The following is an 18,635-nucleotide window of genomic DNA, read 5'->3' on the forward strand; positions in this document are numbered from 1 at the left end:
TTTTATCATGCACTACTATCCCCCCAATCTGATTAAACTTGTAGCAGTATACGATAAACAGTTTCTCACAATGTGCAGCATATTATGATAGTTACAGAAAGCGAAACGTGAGAGATTCTCTCAATTTTCTCAGGATTCAATCCCTGGTTCCTATAGTGGCACAAGCGATATTAAATACAAAAATATAAGTTTTCGTAGTTTTCATATTTTTTCCACAATTAAGATAAAAAGCTATCCGATAATGTTAAAATTATGCCGCTGGCTTTATTTTTCAATTTTATACGAATATTTGTTCTTAGCTATGCGGCTATTAGTACATCGACCCTACTTCAACAAAGATCATTTGATACGAAGATATATTTTTTACTCATCATCATCTGACGACTGGACCTCAACTTTGATCTCACCTGCCTCAAACGCATCGTATGTTTCCATTAGTTTTTGCGCGCCATTTTCGTTGTCCAGTGTTTTTCCTTCGGCGTGGATGGCTTCTTTGGTGTGCTGATAGAGCAGATTGCTGAAACGGCGAATGTAAATTCCAATATAACAAAATTGTAATTAAAAATCGATTAGAACAGCATCTTACCGCGTAGCAAACCGTTTTCTACAAATGGTACATTGATAATTCATTTTAGCACGAACTTTTCTCGCGTGGTCCAGCAGCTGATCTTTGCTTCTGAAAGCCTTTTGGCATACGGTGCACTTGAAGGGATGTGTGTCCTCGTCATCTGCATCGTCCAGCAAATGCAACGGTGCACTAAAAATGAAAACGAGAAGATAGTCAAAGGATTTCTATTGGGAAAGTGTTGATCTGTCTCACTGTGTGGCTTCGAGTTGTCCACTTTTCTGGTCCACATCTGATCCTAACGCAGATTGATCGGTGCTGCTCTTGCAAGGTAGCGTTCTAGATTTATGAACGTTACGCGTATGTTTCGACAGATCCTTTTCGAAATGGTACATTTTGGGGCATAATGCACATTGGAATGGTTCGCCGCAGAGGAATTCCTCCAGATCTGCTTCTCCCACCTCTTCGTATTGAGTGAACTTATTGTGAGTTTGTAAATGCTGGCTTAACCTACGACTGGAATCGAGAATTCTCTTTACTTTGCTTCAGGATACCTAGTTATCATTGTCTTACCGTTCAGCAAACTCTTTGTTACACAGAGTACACACATGCTTCTCTTGTCCATGAATCTTAATATGCTGCCGAAGACTGTTAAGCTTTTGGTAAGTCTTGTGGCATATTTCACATTTGAATGGATTATCGCTTGGGCTTTGTCCGTTTTCCGATCCGTTAGAGACATTGTGCATTGCCATGTGATCTTCCAAATCGCGACTGAAAATTCGACAAACTATGGCAATTCATTTCTAAAAGTTTCCAGAATATATAACTTACTTCTTAGCAAATGCAGCACTACAAATCGAACAAACTTTCTTTTTTGGGAGATGGGTTTTCTTGTGCTGTCGAAGGGATATTTTGTTTTTCAGTATTTTAAAGCATATATCACACTTGAATGGATGATCCGAATGCTGCTCTATTCCATCGAGTGGAACTGAGCTATGGTGGGTGTCCATATGGTTTCTATAATTCTGACTGAAATTGAAAACTTTTATTGAAGAAATCTGAACACATTTCAAAACATGCCTTACCGAACAGCGAATGCTTTGTTACAAGTAGGACAAACATGTTTCCGCGGTCCGTGAGATGCTCTATGTACTCGTAGAGTGTTTATGTTTTTGAAAATCTTGTGGCAAACTTCACACTCGACAGCTTGGTTATCATTGTCATCTTTGAAGTGAGTTTTCATGTGGTCTTTCAAACCGGAACTGCAATCAAACATGGTTCAACCCGTAAATATCCATGATTATCTTATTTTGCTAAGAATGCTAATGGCGAGAGGTGACAATTGTCGACTCGAGTCAAGTGACTCGCCGTGCAAATCAAATGGCGAGTCACTTCACTCGATTCGAGAATTGTTACCTTGCTATGCGAGACTGACAATTCTCACCTCACGCCACTCGTAGAATTAACCCAAGATACCATAAGGACGCCATTCACCGCTCCCTATATCCCAATCTTAGTATATCATCGGAAAATTGTATATATAATAATCAATTCGCCTTTTTTTTGAAGCGGCACCCAGAAATATCTCTCCGAAAACCCAGTGTCCTAGCTCGGTACAGAGCAACAATCACAAAATAGTGCGCATCGTACCTTCGTGCTGTGCGTACACGATTTCTCTCTGCTCTTGGAAGTTTTCTTAAAAACTACCTAAAGCAATAAATCAGTACTTTTCAGTGCTAAAATTAAAAACGGTACTTTTCAGTGCTACTATAACAGTACTTTTCAGTACTACTTTTTCTGCTATTGATCCCTTTACGATCCTTGTTTGGACCCGTGCCTTCGATTTTTCGTTGGACCCGTTGGCGAAAGCTAGCGGTGGTAATCCTTCTTGGACACCGTCTTGGGAAAAAACCTCTCGAAGGTCACGTCTTCTTTCGTCTATTAACTAAACATGATATCAACAACTAACAAAAGGAAGGGTGAATCTCTGAATTCACTACTTCCTTCCAAAAAAGTGGGTTTTAAAACTGTCACTACACGTGGCAAAAATGGAAGAAAGGACGTTTCTCCGGAATGCGAAGTTTCTTCCAAGGGTGAAATGAATAATTGTATCGAAATGAGCAATCAGTTCGATGCTCTAGACAAATTTTCCGAACACCAAATCGAAGCAGACTCTAGCCCAGGCTCTTTGATTCAAGTGAGGAAGCAAAGAGTGCCGCCTATCGTGGTCAGTTGTTCCGAATTTGGGGGATTTAGGCAGGAGATCTTGAACTCCATCAGAGGAATCAAGGTTTCCTTCCAAATCGCAAAAAAGGAGACTGTCGCGTTTTGCCGGAAACTTTTAAAGATCGTGAACATCTTCTCAGACATCTTGAAGAGAAGAAGCACAAATTTTTTACTTATGACGACAAAACTGATCGTTTGTTCAAAGTTGTCTTGAAAGGTCTCTCAAGTGACTATAAGTCACCTGAAGAGATCAAAAATGGAATAAATGATTTACTTGGATTTTCCCCAGTCCAAGTAATCATTATGAAAAAGAGAACCCAATCTGGCATTGTTCGGAAAGGGCTTTCTCAAGAATATTATTTAGTTCACTTTAACAAAAAAGAACTAAATAATATTGAAGCTTTAGAAAAAGCAAAACTTATGTTCGATGTCCGTGTGACATGGGAACATTTCCAGAAACCTGGAGGAAATTACCAGAACCCCACTCAGTGCCGTCGGTGCCAAAAGTGGGGTCATGGTACAAAAAATTGTCGCATGGATGCTAAATGCATGATTTGCGGAGGTTCTTCTCACGCTAAGGACGTCTGTCCTGTGAAAGAAGATACCAGAAAGTTTGAATGCGCCAATTGCAAGGGCCCTCATAAAGCTAACTTTTGGGAATGCCCTTCATGCAAAAGGGTCATTGAGGCTCGTGCCAGGCAGATGAAAGATAATATCCGTTACGATAACGGTCGTTTCCGCAATTTGCCTGGTAGAGTATCGAACAATGCTCATTTTTCAGTTAACGATCGGTTGATCATGAATCATACCCATCAGGAAGATTATAATCATGCTCATTCACAAAGTAATTTTAATCCGTCGGGTAGCCGTTCGAATCTTTCAATTTCGAATGTATCTACCCACGGTAAATCCTTTGCCGATATCGTAGCAGGAAATTTGAACTCCTCCCTTGTTCGATCCATGGGTACCCATTCTACTTGTTTCAAATCAAATGTAAAAAACCCTACCGCCACAGGTAATTCCGCTTCTTCGTCTACCGGAAATGGGAAATCACATGACATGTCTGCCTCTGATTTTAATTTTCTAACTGAACAATTGAATCTAATGATTGATGCAATGTTCAAAGCCACCACTATGACTGAAGCAGTCCAAGTAGGTGTAAAATTTACAAATCAAATTGTTATTGGATTACGTTTTTCTAATGGATCTGTTCTTCGGATAGTTCAGGGACGAAAAGCAAGTGGACTGTATTTTAAGAATTTTATTTAACGAAAAACAAACACGTCTTAACTCGACGGAATTTTCTACTTTTATGATTTCCTTTTTCCTATCTCCTTCCTACTTCCGTTCGCATCGCGCCAAATCTCCACAAACCTTTGCTTTCTACACCTTCTGTCGTCTGCGCTAGTAGCACACACAGCAAAAAATATACATTTGATTCTGTTTTACACTCTAACAAAAGTTGATTCAAAAATGAGCATTTAATAATAATTCTTTCCACTTTTAGTGTAACATACTCCCCCGGGTGAGGCGAAGGTCTCACTACTCCTTGGGCTCTGCTCGATCCGTGCAGTCATCGATGGGAAGCACAGCGATCTGGGTCGTCGGGCGCTTGTAGATGCTGTTGCCAGTGCGGATCGTAACCACACGTACAACTCCGTCCTTACCTGGATGTGTTTCAACAATGCGACCTAACTTCCAGGTCTTGGGTGGCATGTTGTCCTCCTTCATGATCACCAGCAATCCATTTCGCAGCAACGTAGGGTCCTTGTACCATTTGCTGCGCTTCTGAAGACCCGTCACGTACTCATTCGACCACCGTTGCCAAAAATGCTGCATTCGTTTTTGCACCAGTTGGTATCGTGACAAGCTCGTCTCCTTCAAATCATCGTACAGCGGTTCTGCTACCGCCGTCAATTCCCGTCCAACTAGGAAATGTCCTGGGCTCAGCGCTTCGTAATCGAAGGGGTCATCCGTCAGCTGCACAAGAGGTCTCGAGTTCAATACACCTTCTATCTGGATCAATAAAGTGTTCAACTCTTCATATGTCAAATAGCTCTCGTTTAGTGTCTTGCACAAATGGGATTTCATGCATTTGATATTAGCTTCCCAAATACCTCCCTGGTGTGGAGCCTTGGGAGGGTTGAAGCTCCATTTGATTCCTCTGGGCTGGCAGAACTCGTTTACTTTGTCGTCAAGCACCTGAGACTGTAGCAGGTTCAACAGTTCGGAAAGTTCTCGGTCTGCTCCCCGAAAATTAGTTCCGTTGTCAGAGAACAGCTCAGATGGATTTCCTCGTCGGTTAGCAAATCGATGAAGTGCTGCCAGGAAACCATCAGTCGTCAAAGAGCTCACCAGTTCGAGATGTATGGATTTGGTAGACATGCATACGAAAAGACACACGTACACCTTAACCTTAGCTCTCATTCGTCCAACCTTAATGAAGAATGGTCCTGCGAAATCAATTCCAGTCCTGGCGAAAGGTTGGGCAGCAGTCACTCGGCAGCTCGGAAGATCGCCCATATACTGCTGTACGTTTCTGGGGTTTGTCCGGAAGCAAACTACACATTTCCTCAGAACTCGATGAATAGTTCGCTTCGCGTTCACTGGCCAAAATTTCTGTCGGACCACCGCAAGTAGTCCATTCAAACCGACATGAAGATGCTCACGATGCAACGCTTCTATTAGCACCTCCGTGAAGTGGTTATTCTCCGGCAAAATCATCGGGTGCTTCTGGTCTTTCGGCAAATCGGAGTTCCTTATGCGACCGCCAACTCGCAGCAGCCTTTCGTTGTCGTCGTACATTGGGTTCAAATTGCGCAGTTTTCCCTTCACTGGTTGGTTCGCTTGGATACAACTGATTTCTTCCTTATAGACCACCAGCTGGACAATGGTCACCATCGCCTTCTGTGCTTCGGTGTAGTCTTCACTATTCAGTGCACCACTTCTGCGCGTCGTCTTGTTTCCCTTCAAGCGGCAGTTGTGTAGGAAACGAACCACGTACCCGAAAATACGCTGCAGCTTTCGATAACTGCTGTACTTCAGGATCACTTCGTACGGCTCAAGTTGTTTCTTCGGTATTACAGAATCTCGTTCCGGTACCAAAGTCGTCACAATTTGGTGGGCATATTCTTCCGGTTCCACCACACCACATTCATCGTCTTCAACAACAGGAATCACACTTGGGCCAAACCACCATTCTTCACACCGCATCAAATCCTCAGGGAATACACCACGTGACACCAAATCCGCTGGGTTGTGCTGAGTCGAAATATAGTGCCACGTGTGCCACGCAAAAAGTTTTCTTATTTTCCCTACGCGGTTTTGTACGAATACTGGGGTATTTGGCTTCATTTGTTTCAACCAGTTCAACACTATTTTCGAGTCCGACCAAAGCACCACCTTTGCGGTTGTTAATGCTAAGGTTTCGCGCACTTTATTCACTTGTTCAGCTAGCAGCAACGCAGCGCATAGCTCCAGCCTTGGGATCGTCATCTCATCAGGGCTTGCGTCCACCTTGATGTCTCGTTGTAGTTCTTTCATTGGGGCAACTCGTGACTTGCCACAAATCAGTCGAACCTCTGCAGCACCATCACTCTTCACGCTTCTCATATAGATGCAACATCCGTACGCCACCTTGGAAGCGTCAGCAAATCCATGCAGCTCCACAGCAACCGTATCGTCAATAGTAATCCGCCGATCGATCCGGAGGGAATTCAAACAGCAAAGCTCGGATCTGAATCGGTTCCATATACGAAATTGCTCCTTTGGAATCGCATCATCCCATCCTACGTTCTGTTGCCATAGCTGTTGCATTACCAGTTTGGCGATGAGTACCACCGGTGCTAGTAAGCCATGAGGATCGAACAGTTTTGACATATCGGACAGCACTGACCTCTTCGTGGGAAATTCAGAGCCATCTCTAATTGGCTTCACGTGGAACAGGAATTCATCGCTGGAGGGATCCCAAAGAATGCCAAGAGTTTTTATCACTCCGTTGATCTCGCAGTCTTCGAAGTTCATCTGCTTCTCCCTGGCATGAGATGGAATGTCCTCGAGTAACGCCTCATCATTCGCACACCATTTGTGGAGCTGGAATCCACCTCTATCCAATAGTGCGATCAAATCTCGCAGGAGCTGCCTAGCATCGCTAAGCGTGTCAGCACCAGTCATCACATCATCGACGTAAAAGCATTTCTCAACTGCCTCGCTCGCCGCTGGGAAATCTTCTTGCTCGTCTCTAGCCAACTGGACAACCGATCGTGTCGCCAGGAAAGGCGCTGCAGCTGTACCGTAAGTAACAGTATTTAACTCCAACTCCTTCATTGGCTGATTTTTATCTTCTCTCCACAGAATTCGCTGATACTTTCGATGAGCCTCGTGAACCATCACCTGCCGATACATTTTCGGGATGTCGGCGGTGAAGACGAATTTATGCAAGCGAAATCTCAATATCACATTGAAGAGTGACTCTTGCACTGTGGGCCCAATCTCCATCACATCGTTCAACGACAAATCTGAACTACTCTTCGCCGAAGCGTCGAACACCACTCTCAGCTTGGTAGTTGAGCTGTCCGGTTTAATCACGCAGTGGTGTGGAAGATAGTAGACAGACTCAGGCCTATCGCATTCGGAATCCGTCACAACTCGGCAATGGCCAAGTGCCAGATACTCGCTGATGAAATCAACGTACATTTGCTTCAACTCCGGTTGACCTTCTAAGCGACACTCCAGAGACAAAAATCGTCGCATCGCTCGGTTTCGGGATTCTCCGAGCTCTCCAACATTATCGCGGAATGGCAGCATTACCACGTAACGACCATCCTTGGTTCTACTGTGCGTCTCCTGGAAACTTAGTTCACATCTATCGTCTGGCCTTGGCGACGCATCACCTCCAAACTCGTCGATAGTCCAAAACCGCCGCAGCAGTTGACACAGCTGCTCGTCGGTTTCCACCGATTTTCTAGCTTGACACACCTTCACGGTTCCGATCACCGCAGAGTCGGACACCGGTCCAGAAACGAGCCATCCAAGCTGACTCTCCTGCAACAATGGTAGATTCGGGGCCAATTTGATCTTACCTTTTTGCAGCACTTCGAAAAACAGCTCCGCACCGAGTAGCATGTCAATGCGACCTGGTTCGTAGAAATGCGGATCTGCTAGTTCCACCGACTTGGGAATCTGCCAGCTGTGTGGGTCGATCTTAGTAGCCGGCAATGCACCGGTCACTCGGGGCACAACCAGATAATCCAACGATGATTGGAAACCAGTTGTTCTTGATGCCACTCTAGCGTTCACTCTGTACTTCACGACAGTCTTCATCCCATTCACTCCATCGATTGGGATGTTGGCACCCTCCTTTCGCAGTCGCAACAATTCCGCCATTCTGGTTGACATGAAGTTTGCCATCGCTCCGGAATCCAGCAGCACACGGCACTTATGCGCTACTTCGTTGGAATCATACACCATCACGATAGCTGTCGCCAACAAAATCTGCTTCGGCTGCATTGGCTCGATTGGAATCGTACACTTTGCTGCTGTCAGTGGATGGGAGGAACTCGTTGCTTGCTCTGCCGCAGGTGGCTGAGGGAATTCAACTGCAACAAGCTTCTTCTCTTCCGGATGCATCAGTGCATGATGTTTCTTCGAGCAAGTTGGACACGTTTTACCGCTCTTGCAGGCTACCGTTCGATGTCCTCGTAGCAGGCAACTGAAGCATAATCCCAGCTGCTTCGCCTTCATATACCGCTCGTCAACATTCAACCTTTTGAACGCTCCACATGCATCAATCGAATGAGCAGTTCCGCACATGGGGCATCCATCGGTCGTTTTCGAAACCATCACAGTGTGCGTCTTACTGGTAATGATAGATGGCTGGGTCTTCATCGGCACGATTTTGCTCTTGATTGGCATGACATTTTGCTCACACCGCTCCAGAACATGGCAATGCTTTCGCAGGAATGCAATCGTGTCCTTATACACAGGTAACTTACCATGTTCACAAGATGCTTCCCAGCTTCTTCGGGTACTCGGATCCAACTTCGACGCTAGCAACGTGATAACGATGGCTTCAGACATCTTGTCCATCTTGAGCTTGTGGAACTCCAGGGACTCCACACGCTTCGTACAGTCGTCGATCAACGTTCGCAGTTCCACTGACGACTCCTTGGCCATCTGCTTCAAGTTCAGCAACCTTGTCACGTGGCCATGAATCACCATCGAGAGGTTCTCGTAACGTTCGACCAGAATTCTCCATGCACCGTCGTAGTTGTTATCGTTGAGGGTCTGCTCATCGATTGCCCCCTTCGCATCTCCGACCAACGCCTTATCCAAATAATGGAGTTTCGTCGCCGGGGAATCTTGGGTGCACCGGTCGACAATATCGCAAAATCTCGCCTTGAACTTGTGCCAGTGCTCGTATTTGCCGTCGAATGTTGGCAATGGTGTTTGCTGCAACAACAACGATGGTGGCATTCTATACGGCACGATACTTTCCGGTACGCCACTGGATCCAGCACGATCACTGATTGCCACAGCATTACCTTGAAACTTCACAGCCAGCAGCTGCTTCTCTCGCTCCAACGCAACAACACTTTCCGCCATTTTCTTCTCTTTCTGCCGCTGTTCGGCTTCCTCTTTCTGCTCACGCACACTACGAAGCACACTGAATTCACCGGTCGGGGTTGAAAATGGCGTCGACGGAAACAACACTTTCTTCTCTTTACCAGAACGCAAAAACATTACATGTGAATAGTTCTTTTAGTTCTTTTTCTCACTACCGCACAATTTTCACGCTCTTCTTCTTCGTTGAGGCTTGACCTCCACTTTTCAAAGTTCTATTCTGCCGTCCGTTTAGCAGCTCACACTTCCGGAACACGCAAGTATCCGGGAGCTTTCTTCGACCACTCAATCGGGAACAGAATTCAATTTCCGACCACGTTTGTCGGAAAACACTATCCGATGCAACGCATGCAATCGGATTCACTTCGCGATTCGACCGTCGCAACCGCCGAAACTCGCGTCGATTCTTTCTCGTTCCGCGCACGAATCGAGAATCTAATCTGCTTCCATCCACTAATCCGACATCCGGCTCGAAGGACCAAAATGTTCTTCGGATAGTTCAGGGACGAAAAGCAAGTGGACTGTATTTTAAGAATTTTATTTAACGAAAAACAAACACGTCTTAACTCGACGGAATTTTCTACTTTTATGATTTCCTTTTTCCTATCTCCTTCCTACTTCCGTTCGCATCGCGCCAAATCTCCACAAACCTTTGCTTTCTACACCTTCTGTCGTCTGCGCTAGTAGCACACACAGCAAAAAATATACATTTGATTCTGTTTTACACTCTAACAAAAGTTGATTCAAAAATGAGCATTTAATAATAATTCTTTCCACTTTTAGTGTAACAGGATCCAAATAATAATTTAAATATTTTAAATTGGAATGCTCGTTCTCTGAATGGTAAAGAGGACGAGCTGTTTATTTTTCTTACGGTTAATAACGTGCATATAGCAGTTATAACCGAAACGTATTTAAAACCTGAATCTAAACTCAAAAGAGATCCTAATTTTTTTGTTTATCATAATGATCGACTTGATGGGGCATGTGGGGAAGTTGCAATCATCATTCATAGGCGTATAAAACATCAACTGTTTTCATCATTTGAAACTAAAGTTTTTGAAACTTTAGGTGTTTCTGTTGAAACACAGTTTGGTAAATATACTTTCATAGCTGCCTATTTGCCTTCTCAATGCTCTGGACAGCAAGTTAATTTGCTCCAAACTGACTTACGAAAATTGACTCGCAATAAGTCAAAATTTTTTGTCATTGGTGACTTTAATGCCAAACATCGGTCATGGAATAATTCTCAAAGTAATTCCAACGGCAGAATTTTATTTGATGAGTGCTCTTCAGGATATTTCTCAATTCAATACCCTGATAGCCCTACATGTTATTCCTCTTCTAGAAATCCATCTACGATTGACTTGGTCTTAACCGACTCTAGTCATCTTTGTAGCCAATTAGTTACTCATGCTGATTTTGATTCTGAGCATGTCCCTGTTACATTTCAAATATCCCAAGAAGCGATTTTAAATCCTATCAGCTCCACTTTCAATTATTTACGAGCCGACTGGAATATATATAAAACGTATGTTGACTCTAATCTTGATGATAACATTTCTTTAGAAACTAAACTTGATATTGACAATGCTCTTGAAACTTTAACAAATTCCATTGTTGAAGCCCGGAGCATTGCAATTCCAAAATGTGAAGTAAAATTTGAATCCGTGATTATAGACGATGATCTAAAACTCTTGATTCGTCTTGAAAACGTGAGGAGAAGGCAATTTCAGCGCACTCGTGATCCTGCTATGAAAATTATATGGCAGGATTTGCAGAAAGAAATCAAAAAGCGTTTTGCTCAATTAAGAAACAAAAATTTTGAAAATAAAATTTCTCAATTGGACCCTGGCTCTAAGCCCTTTTGGAAATTATCGAAAATCTTGAAAAAACCCCAGAAGCCAATACCGGCATTGAAAGAGGAAAACAAATTATTACTAACTAATTGCGAAAAAGCTCAAAAACTTGCTATGCAGTTTGAAAGTGCGCACAATTTTAATTTAGGACTTACTAGTCCAATTGAAAATCAAGTTACTCAGGAGTTCGAAAATATTCTCAATCAAGAGAACGTTTTCGAAAATGCCTGGGAGACTGATTTGGAAGAAGTGAGAACTATTATTAAAAAATTCAAAAATATGAAAGCTCCTGGTGATGATGGAATTTTCTACATCCTCATCAAGAAACTTCCAGAAAGTAGCTTATCATTTCTGGTTGATATATTTAACAAATGTTTTCAATTAGCATATTTTCCCGACAAATGGAAAAATGCTATGGTTGTTCCAATTTTAAAACCAGACAAAAATCCTGCAGAAGCTTCTAGCTATCGTCCAATCAGTTTGCTTTCCTCCATCAGTAAACTTTTTGAAAAGGTTATTTTGAACAGAATGATGGCACACATCAACGAAAATTCAATTTTTGCCAATGAACAGTTCGGATTCCGCCATGGACATTCGACCACTCATCAACTTTTACGTGTAACAAATTTGATCCGTTCCAACAAATCTGAAGGCTATTCCACTGGTCTTGCTCTTCTAGACATAGAAAAAGCATTCGACAGTGTTTGGCATGAAGGTTTGATTGTAAAATTAAAAAACTTTAATTTTCCAACATACATTGTTAGAATAATTCAAAGTTATCTGTCAAATCGTACACTTCAGGTTAATTATCAGAACTCCAGATCTGAAAGACTTCCTGTAAGAGCTGATGTTCCTCAAGGCAGCATTTTGGGACCAATATTATACAATATTTTCACATCTGACTTACCTGAGTTACCTCAGGGATGTCAAAAATTCTTGTTTGCGGATGACACAGGCCTCTCCGCCAAAGGACAAAGCCTACGTGTCATCTGTAGTCGATTGCAAAAAAGTTTGGATATTTTTTCTTCATACTTGCAAAAATGGAAGATTTCTCCTAATGCTTCCAAAACTCAACTAATAATATTCCCACATAAACCAAAAGCTCTTTATTTGAAACCTTCAAGTAGACATGTTGTCACTATGAGAGGGATTCCAATAAATTGGTCAGATGAAGTTAAGTATCTAGGGCTCATGCTTGATAAGAGTTTAACTTTCAAAAATCACATTGAGGGCATTCAAACCAAATGTAATAAATATGTAAAATGTCTTTATCCCCTTATTAATAGAAAATCAAAACTTTGTCTTAAGAACAAGCTTTTGATATTCAAACAAATTTTCAGGCCAGCCATGTTGTATGCTGTACCAATATGGACTAGCTATTGTAATACCAAGAAGAAAGCTCTGCAGAGAATTCAAAATAAAATTTTGAAAATGATTCTAAGGCTTCCTCCCTGGTATAGTACCAATGAGTTACATAGAATATCCAATGCTGAAACATTGGAACAAATGTCAAATAAAATAATTAATAATTTCAGGCAAAAATCGTTACAATCTTCTATTGCCACGATTAATGCGTTATATGTTTAGGTTAAGTTAGGTTAAGTATATTTAAAGCGTTTTTTTTTCTCTTATAAGCAGGTGAAATCAACTCACCTGTAAAAAATCTGAACTGCTACGGCAAATGAAATGTTATATGTTGTTAACAAAATGTTAATAAAATCTTAAATTTGTTTTACCAAATTAGGATGATAGTGTTGTCTCTAATAACACAGAACACCTAGATATAAGAAATGAATGTTATGTTTGGAATGATACTAATAAAGAAATTAAAAAAAAACAATCACAAAGGAGCAAATTGAAGCATGGTTTGGTGAAGTGCATACCTACTTGGAACAAGAAGATCTGGTTTATCTTCTGGATTGTCCAGACAGAATATTTAATCTCGACGAAACATCTTGCGAGCTGGTTGTCAGGAAAAGGAAGTGTTTGGCGATGAAGCAGTCTAAGCATACCTACTCAGTGTTCGGAAACAACGAGAAAGAAAGCTACACTGCTCTCTTCATTGCCAGTGCTGATGGCAAACTGCTTCCACCACTCGTGATGTTTCCGTATTAATGTCGACTCCCTGGTGATATCATCCGTAGTGCTTCAGCTGATTGGTGAATAGGCAAAACCGATAGCGGATGGATGACAGGGAATGCATTTTATGAGTTCCTAAAAAAACATTTTCCAACTATGGCTAGAAAGAGAAAAAGTCGCACTACCCGTACTGCTATTTGTCGATGGCCATAAAAGCCATGCAACGCTTATGAGCACAAACTTTTGCGAAAAACATCAAATAATACTCATCTGCCTATTCCCCAATTCAACGCATTTGACTCAACCATTGGATGTAAGTTTTTTCGGGCCAATGAAAACACGGAGGACTCATTGTTAGATTTCCGATGTAAACACGGAATAAGTGCCATCACGAAGTCAGAAATTTGCCCAACAGCTCTCGATAATTTCGATAGTAAGGAGCAAGTAATTGAAAGTGGATTTCAAAAGAGCGGTTTGTACCCATGGAAGAAGCTGTAAACTTTGCTTCAATGTCGGCAAACTTATCGACTCTCGATGAACATAATGGTATTTTTGCAGAACCAATTCAGGCCGGGTCTACCCCGTATGGCATAATGCCATTTGGCATAATGCCGTTTGGCATACAGTCGTTTGGCATAACAGTTGTTTGGCATAATGGTCGTTTGGCATAATTTGGAAAAGGAAGATGCTGCAGTGGTACAGTAATATGCGGGACCATAAGATGCGTCATAAAATACCATGTTCCATTTTTTCCAAATGACATGGAATAACTTAGGCGTTGGATACATTTTTGTTAAAAATGCACTATACTATCCCGGACATGATTACTCCGAAAGTCATGTATGATGCAATTCCCAAAGAGTTTAATTGGATATTGGTTTCCTTGAAAAAAAATGAAGATTTGAAGTATGTCCTATCAATAACTGACAACGGGATGTACGATCGTGAGCAGTTTATCCTCACCCCTTTGCTTAAAGGAACGAATTTTATCAAATTCAATGTTTTTCACAATTATGCCAAACGGCCATTATGCCAAATGGCGATTATGCCAAACGACCGTTATGCCAAATGGCATTATGCCAAACAGCTATTATGCCAAACGACTGTATGCCAAACGGCATTATGCCATACGGCATTATGCCAAACGGGGTAGACCCTTCAGGCCGATAAGGCCGATACTAGATTTTTCGACGTGTTTGAAGCACGCCTTTCAGAAGATCAACTAAGAGAATTCCGCAAACAGGATGACTTTAGGCAGTGGCATGGAGCAAAGGAAGAAACTAATTTGTTTCACTTTTGGAAAAAATGGAAACGTGAGTTTGAAGGAGAAACTCACATCGAAAGTGACGATGAGAGCGATTTTATGGGATTTCCAGAAGGTAAATATCTAATACACAAATAATAAACAGCTTATTAAAAGTTGTGCCTATTTTTAACATTTTTTGCAGTTGGACAACACACCTTGCCGATCAGTGAGGAATCGAGCGTGTCGATTGTTGCCCTAGAAGATTCTGCAGGTGCGACTAACGCTCAAGATTCTATAAATACTAGTTCGTCTGGAATGGACCCTACTTCAAGTTGTGCGGTAGATGAAGTGTTTCAAAGCGTTTTTCCATTTCCGAAGGAAATGCAGAAATTTCACGAATCATCACGCACTAAAAGAAATTTTCGCCTTCCTGCGGTAGCGACAAGTCAGACTTTTATTGCATACCTGAATGCGAAAGAGCAAGAAAAAAAGCAATTGAATGCGAGAAAACTCAAAAACAGGTTCTGAGAAGAAGAAAAAGGAACAGGAAATCAAAAACGAAGAAAAAAAGATGAAGCGTAAGTTGAAGGCCGGGAAGTCATTGTCAAAATCCTGCAAAAAGAAATGAATTGTAATTGATGTTTTTAGTACAGAGCATTTTGACAAATAAATACTGAATTTGAAACACTATGAAAAAGACAGAGAGCAATAAGAAAAAATCGAAAATCTAACCGAAGAAAAAAATCAATCTTTGATAATTTGAAAATGTTCGTCGAAAACATGTTAAAAGCAAATAAATGTTCAAATCTGCATACCACGATCTTTGTTGCAAAGCCTTTCTCTTAACGAGTGCATTTTAAATAAAAATTATGTTTTCCATTTAGGTACATTCATCTAGCTTTTAGCGAAAATTGGGTTAAAATATCTTTAAACATAAATTTTTAATATGAAGAATTGTTTGGAAATGATCTTAAATGAGCGGTGGATGGCGTCCTTATGGTACTTTTCTCCTTACCTTTTTGCAAATGCTTTGCTGCAGACGGTGCACGCGTGCTTCTTCGGCCCGTGTATAACCATGTGGTATCTCAGGCTATCCTTAAGGTTCTTCGTGCCCTTTATCACTTTATGACACACTTTGCACTCGATCGATGGCTCGCCTTCAGTTATCGCTTCTGAGATCGAAGAAGTTTCTGAGTCCATACCGATGTCTTTTGCGGGTTCGTTTTTCACAGATGTGGGCTTTCCATTCAGTAGTTCGTTTTGAACTTCCAAACAGCGAAGCTGAAAGTTACGGAAGTCTTCCAGTTGAATCTTACAAACGGTACAGCAAAATCTACTCTTGCAGTCTTGATCTAATATCTAAAAGTAGGTACCGGACAATGATTGAGCTTGACCGCTGGGAAAATGTATTGATATACTACCACGATTGAAAGATAATCCGAAATCCAGCGTGGTAAATCTCCTTGATGGAATGTTTCATCGACGCATTTCTTACTCAGACAAAATCTGCAGACTTTTTCATCGGTTCCGTCAGACGATTCTGGCTCCGATTTAACAGTTCCGTTTAGCAGTACATTTTGAACCCCTATACAGCGCTGCTGAAACTCACGAAACTCTTTCAGCTGTGTAAGGCATCTAGTACAAATGATCTGGCTCAAACCATCGTCTTGATTAACCTAAAATATCACAGAATCATATTCTTGTAGTTCAACTATTCTAAATCGCAGCAGAGAACAAAAGGTGTATGTAATACTTACCTCAATCGAAAGATAATCGGAAATCCACTGGCGAAGTCCCATCTGATCGAATGCATCTTCAAGCAGCTCTTCGCGACTTGAACACAATCGGCAAACTGTCCTGGAATCGTCGGAATGTTTCGGCATCGAATGTTCAGCGTCTAAATCCATTAAATTGAACTTGCACCAGTCAGAAAATGTTAAAAATATCCTGAAATGTAGTTCCAATCAAAAGAATTTTCTAATCCAAAACTGATTTCAGTCCAAATCGACGGAACAGCTGTTGCAAAATTTTATTTTTCTTTCGCGACGGGTTGTGTTGACAAACATTGGAGAGCGTCGTCGCTGAATGATGGCGTCGCTTGAGTGCACTTGCACTTGAAGCGGATCCGCCGAGCTCGAAAAGGGAGCAGTACTGGCAGCCGTATAAAATAATTGATATAAAATTTATGTCAAATTTGTCATAAGCTATCTGGAGATTGGCTTCACTGAGAGCAACCTTAAGGTGATTATAGAACGAAGCCACACCTCAAATTTTCAAGAGCACAAGACATGAGAACCAAACAGCGCTCCGCATAAAAAATCTATCCCATTGGTCACAACCAGCAAGCAAGCAAGTTGATTGGTTTTCAAGGCGAACTGTTATGAGATACTCTCGTCTTGTGCACATGAAAATTCAAAGTTTAGCTTCGTTTTATAATCACCTTAAGGGGGCAGGATCCGTCATTGATTTTGGAATTTTCAAAAGCAGTTTTTTCGTTCAAAATCAACAAAATTAACAGGAAAATGTGTTCACTGTATTCTGTTCCTCTACCGAAACACAGTGAACACATTTTCATCGAATAATTTTTAGTTTTGATCAGAAAAACTGCTTTTCAAGTTCCGATGATGACCATGATTACGATTACGGAGCGTTGATCGTCAACGGTGCGCGTCTAAACTAAATTACATGGCGCAGTATCATTACGCTGATCCGTACCGGGCGCTGCTAACCGGGGTAGCAAAAAGACAGCGCTGCTTTCGGAAAGCATCGGGTGAGCAAATTTAGCTGCGCGATAGTTGCGCTGCTATTCAATTTGAATTCAAGCATACGGTGGAAGATCTGAGATTCTGGTGGGAGTTTTGGCCATCTCAGCACTCAGGCAAAAATTCTATCGATTTTCATTATTTTGACATCATCAGTATGAAGTACATTATTATTAATGGCGGAAATCATTATTCACAGTTCGTTTTTCATGTATATTGAACTATATATTGCATTCAAGATATTTTTAAACTTTTTAATGTATTCATCAGCTACAGGGTGAGAAATTAATTAGCCAACTAACCAAAATAGAAATTTTCACGAACTTTACCAAGTCTCAGCTTAGCAACGTGGGTGAAAATTCTATTTTGATCTAGAATTTCACTTTTTAGACGTTTCATATTTTAATACAAAACAGGCGTTAAAAAACTGATAAGAAGTAAGGGCTTATTCACAAATTTCATAACGCTTTAAGGGGTGGGTGGGTGTCCTCATGATGTTACGGCTCATACAAAATTTATTAAATTTTCATACAGAAAGCGTTACAAGGGGGTGGGTGAGTATCAAAAATGGCCATTTTTGGCGTTATGAAATAAATGAATGAGCCCTAAGAGCTAAAATTTATTTTGGAATGTGTAAACTCAACCATGCTTAAACAGGACATTTTTTTCATTTTAACAACAAAGATAAAATTTCGGATTATCAATATTGGCTTCCCATAAATGGACATCTGAAATTTTTACGGTTTGAACGAGGGCGATTGTTTCAAAGTGCTCTCTGGTTGAATATTCTTTCCGTTCAGCTTTTCTCGGGGTTTGTTACGACATCTCAGAGACACTTTGGTGAGGCCCTAGCCGTACTGAAAGTAATAAGGAATACGGAAGTACATCAGTGTGTGCTGCAACAACTATCCTTTTCTAAATAAAATAATTCTTAATGATTTCACACCTACGTCCGTATTCGACAAAGAATTAAGCTTACCTCAGCAATATCAGTTGGAACACATCGTTTAACAATCAAGAATCACTAATAAAAAATGTCGACGTGACGATGCAACTGTAAATTTACATTAATGACATAACCAGCGCAAGCTCTTTCAACACAATGTTTATGTTTTCATAATAACAACCTTATAACTTTTTCACAGTAATGACAGCAATGGGAATCATAAGGCACGGAATGAAATTTGTATACTCCTATTAAGTTTAGCTTATTTATTAATTATGATTGCCATTACAATGTTATGAATTCAATAAAAGCCTTATGAAATCAAGTTTTA

General features: G+C 41.2%; 1 protein-coding gene and 1 long non-coding RNA gene across 3 annotated transcripts; one reads left to right on the forward strand and one right to left on the reverse strand.

The window, feature by feature from the left end:
- Positions 1-239: 239 nt before the first annotated feature.
- Positions 240-16,686, reverse strand: LOC5571439 (zinc finger protein Xfin). 2 transcript variants are annotated; one of them, XM_021839767.1, is made up of 9 exons: positions 16,354-16,686; positions 16,018-16,272; positions 15,612-15,955; positions 1,651-1,827; positions 1,397-1,594; positions 1,139-1,336; positions 821-1,081; positions 587-757; positions 240-517 (listed from the first exon to the last, which is right to left on the reverse strand). In XM_021839767.1, the coding sequence occupies exons 1-9, from the start codon at positions 16,501-16,503 to the stop codon at positions 364-366; spliced, it is 1,908 nt and encodes a 635-aa protein (XP_021695459.1). In that variant the 5' UTR covers positions 16,504-16,686; the 3' UTR covers positions 240-363. The 2 variants fall into 2 exon arrangements, with proteins under 2 accessions (XP_021695459.1, XP_021695460.1); XM_021839768.1 differs by having other exon boundaries at positions 263-517; positions 16,021-16,272.
- LOC110675286 lies at positions 13,614-15,147 on the forward strand. The gene is made up of 2 exons (XR_002499335.1): positions 13,614-14,729; positions 14,799-15,147. It is a non-coding gene; the product is annotated as an uncharacterized LOC110675286 (long non-coding RNA).
- Positions 16,687-18,635: the final 1,949 nt, after the last annotated feature.

This window comes from Aedes aegypti, chromosome 2 (assembly GCF_002204515.2).
Source record: "Aedes aegypti strain LVP_AGWG chromosome 2, AaegL5.0 Primary Assembly, whole genome shotgun sequence".
NCBI classification, from domain to species: Eukaryota; Metazoa; Arthropoda; class Insecta; order Diptera; family Culicidae; genus Aedes; species Aedes aegypti.

Coding starts and splice junctions, on each gene's coding strand:
- LOC5571439 (XM_021839767.1), bottom strand. CDS start 16,503: ATGGATTTAGACGCTGAACATTCGATGCCGAAACATTCCGACGATTCC. Junction 16,273..16,353: donor CCGATTATCTTTCGATTGAG/GTAAGTATTACA, acceptor GTGATATTTTAG/GTTAATCAAGACGATGGTTT. Junction 1,337..1,396: donor AGTGCTGCATTTGCTAAGAA/GTAAGTTATATA, acceptor TCGAATTTTCAG/TCGCGATTTGGAAGATCACA.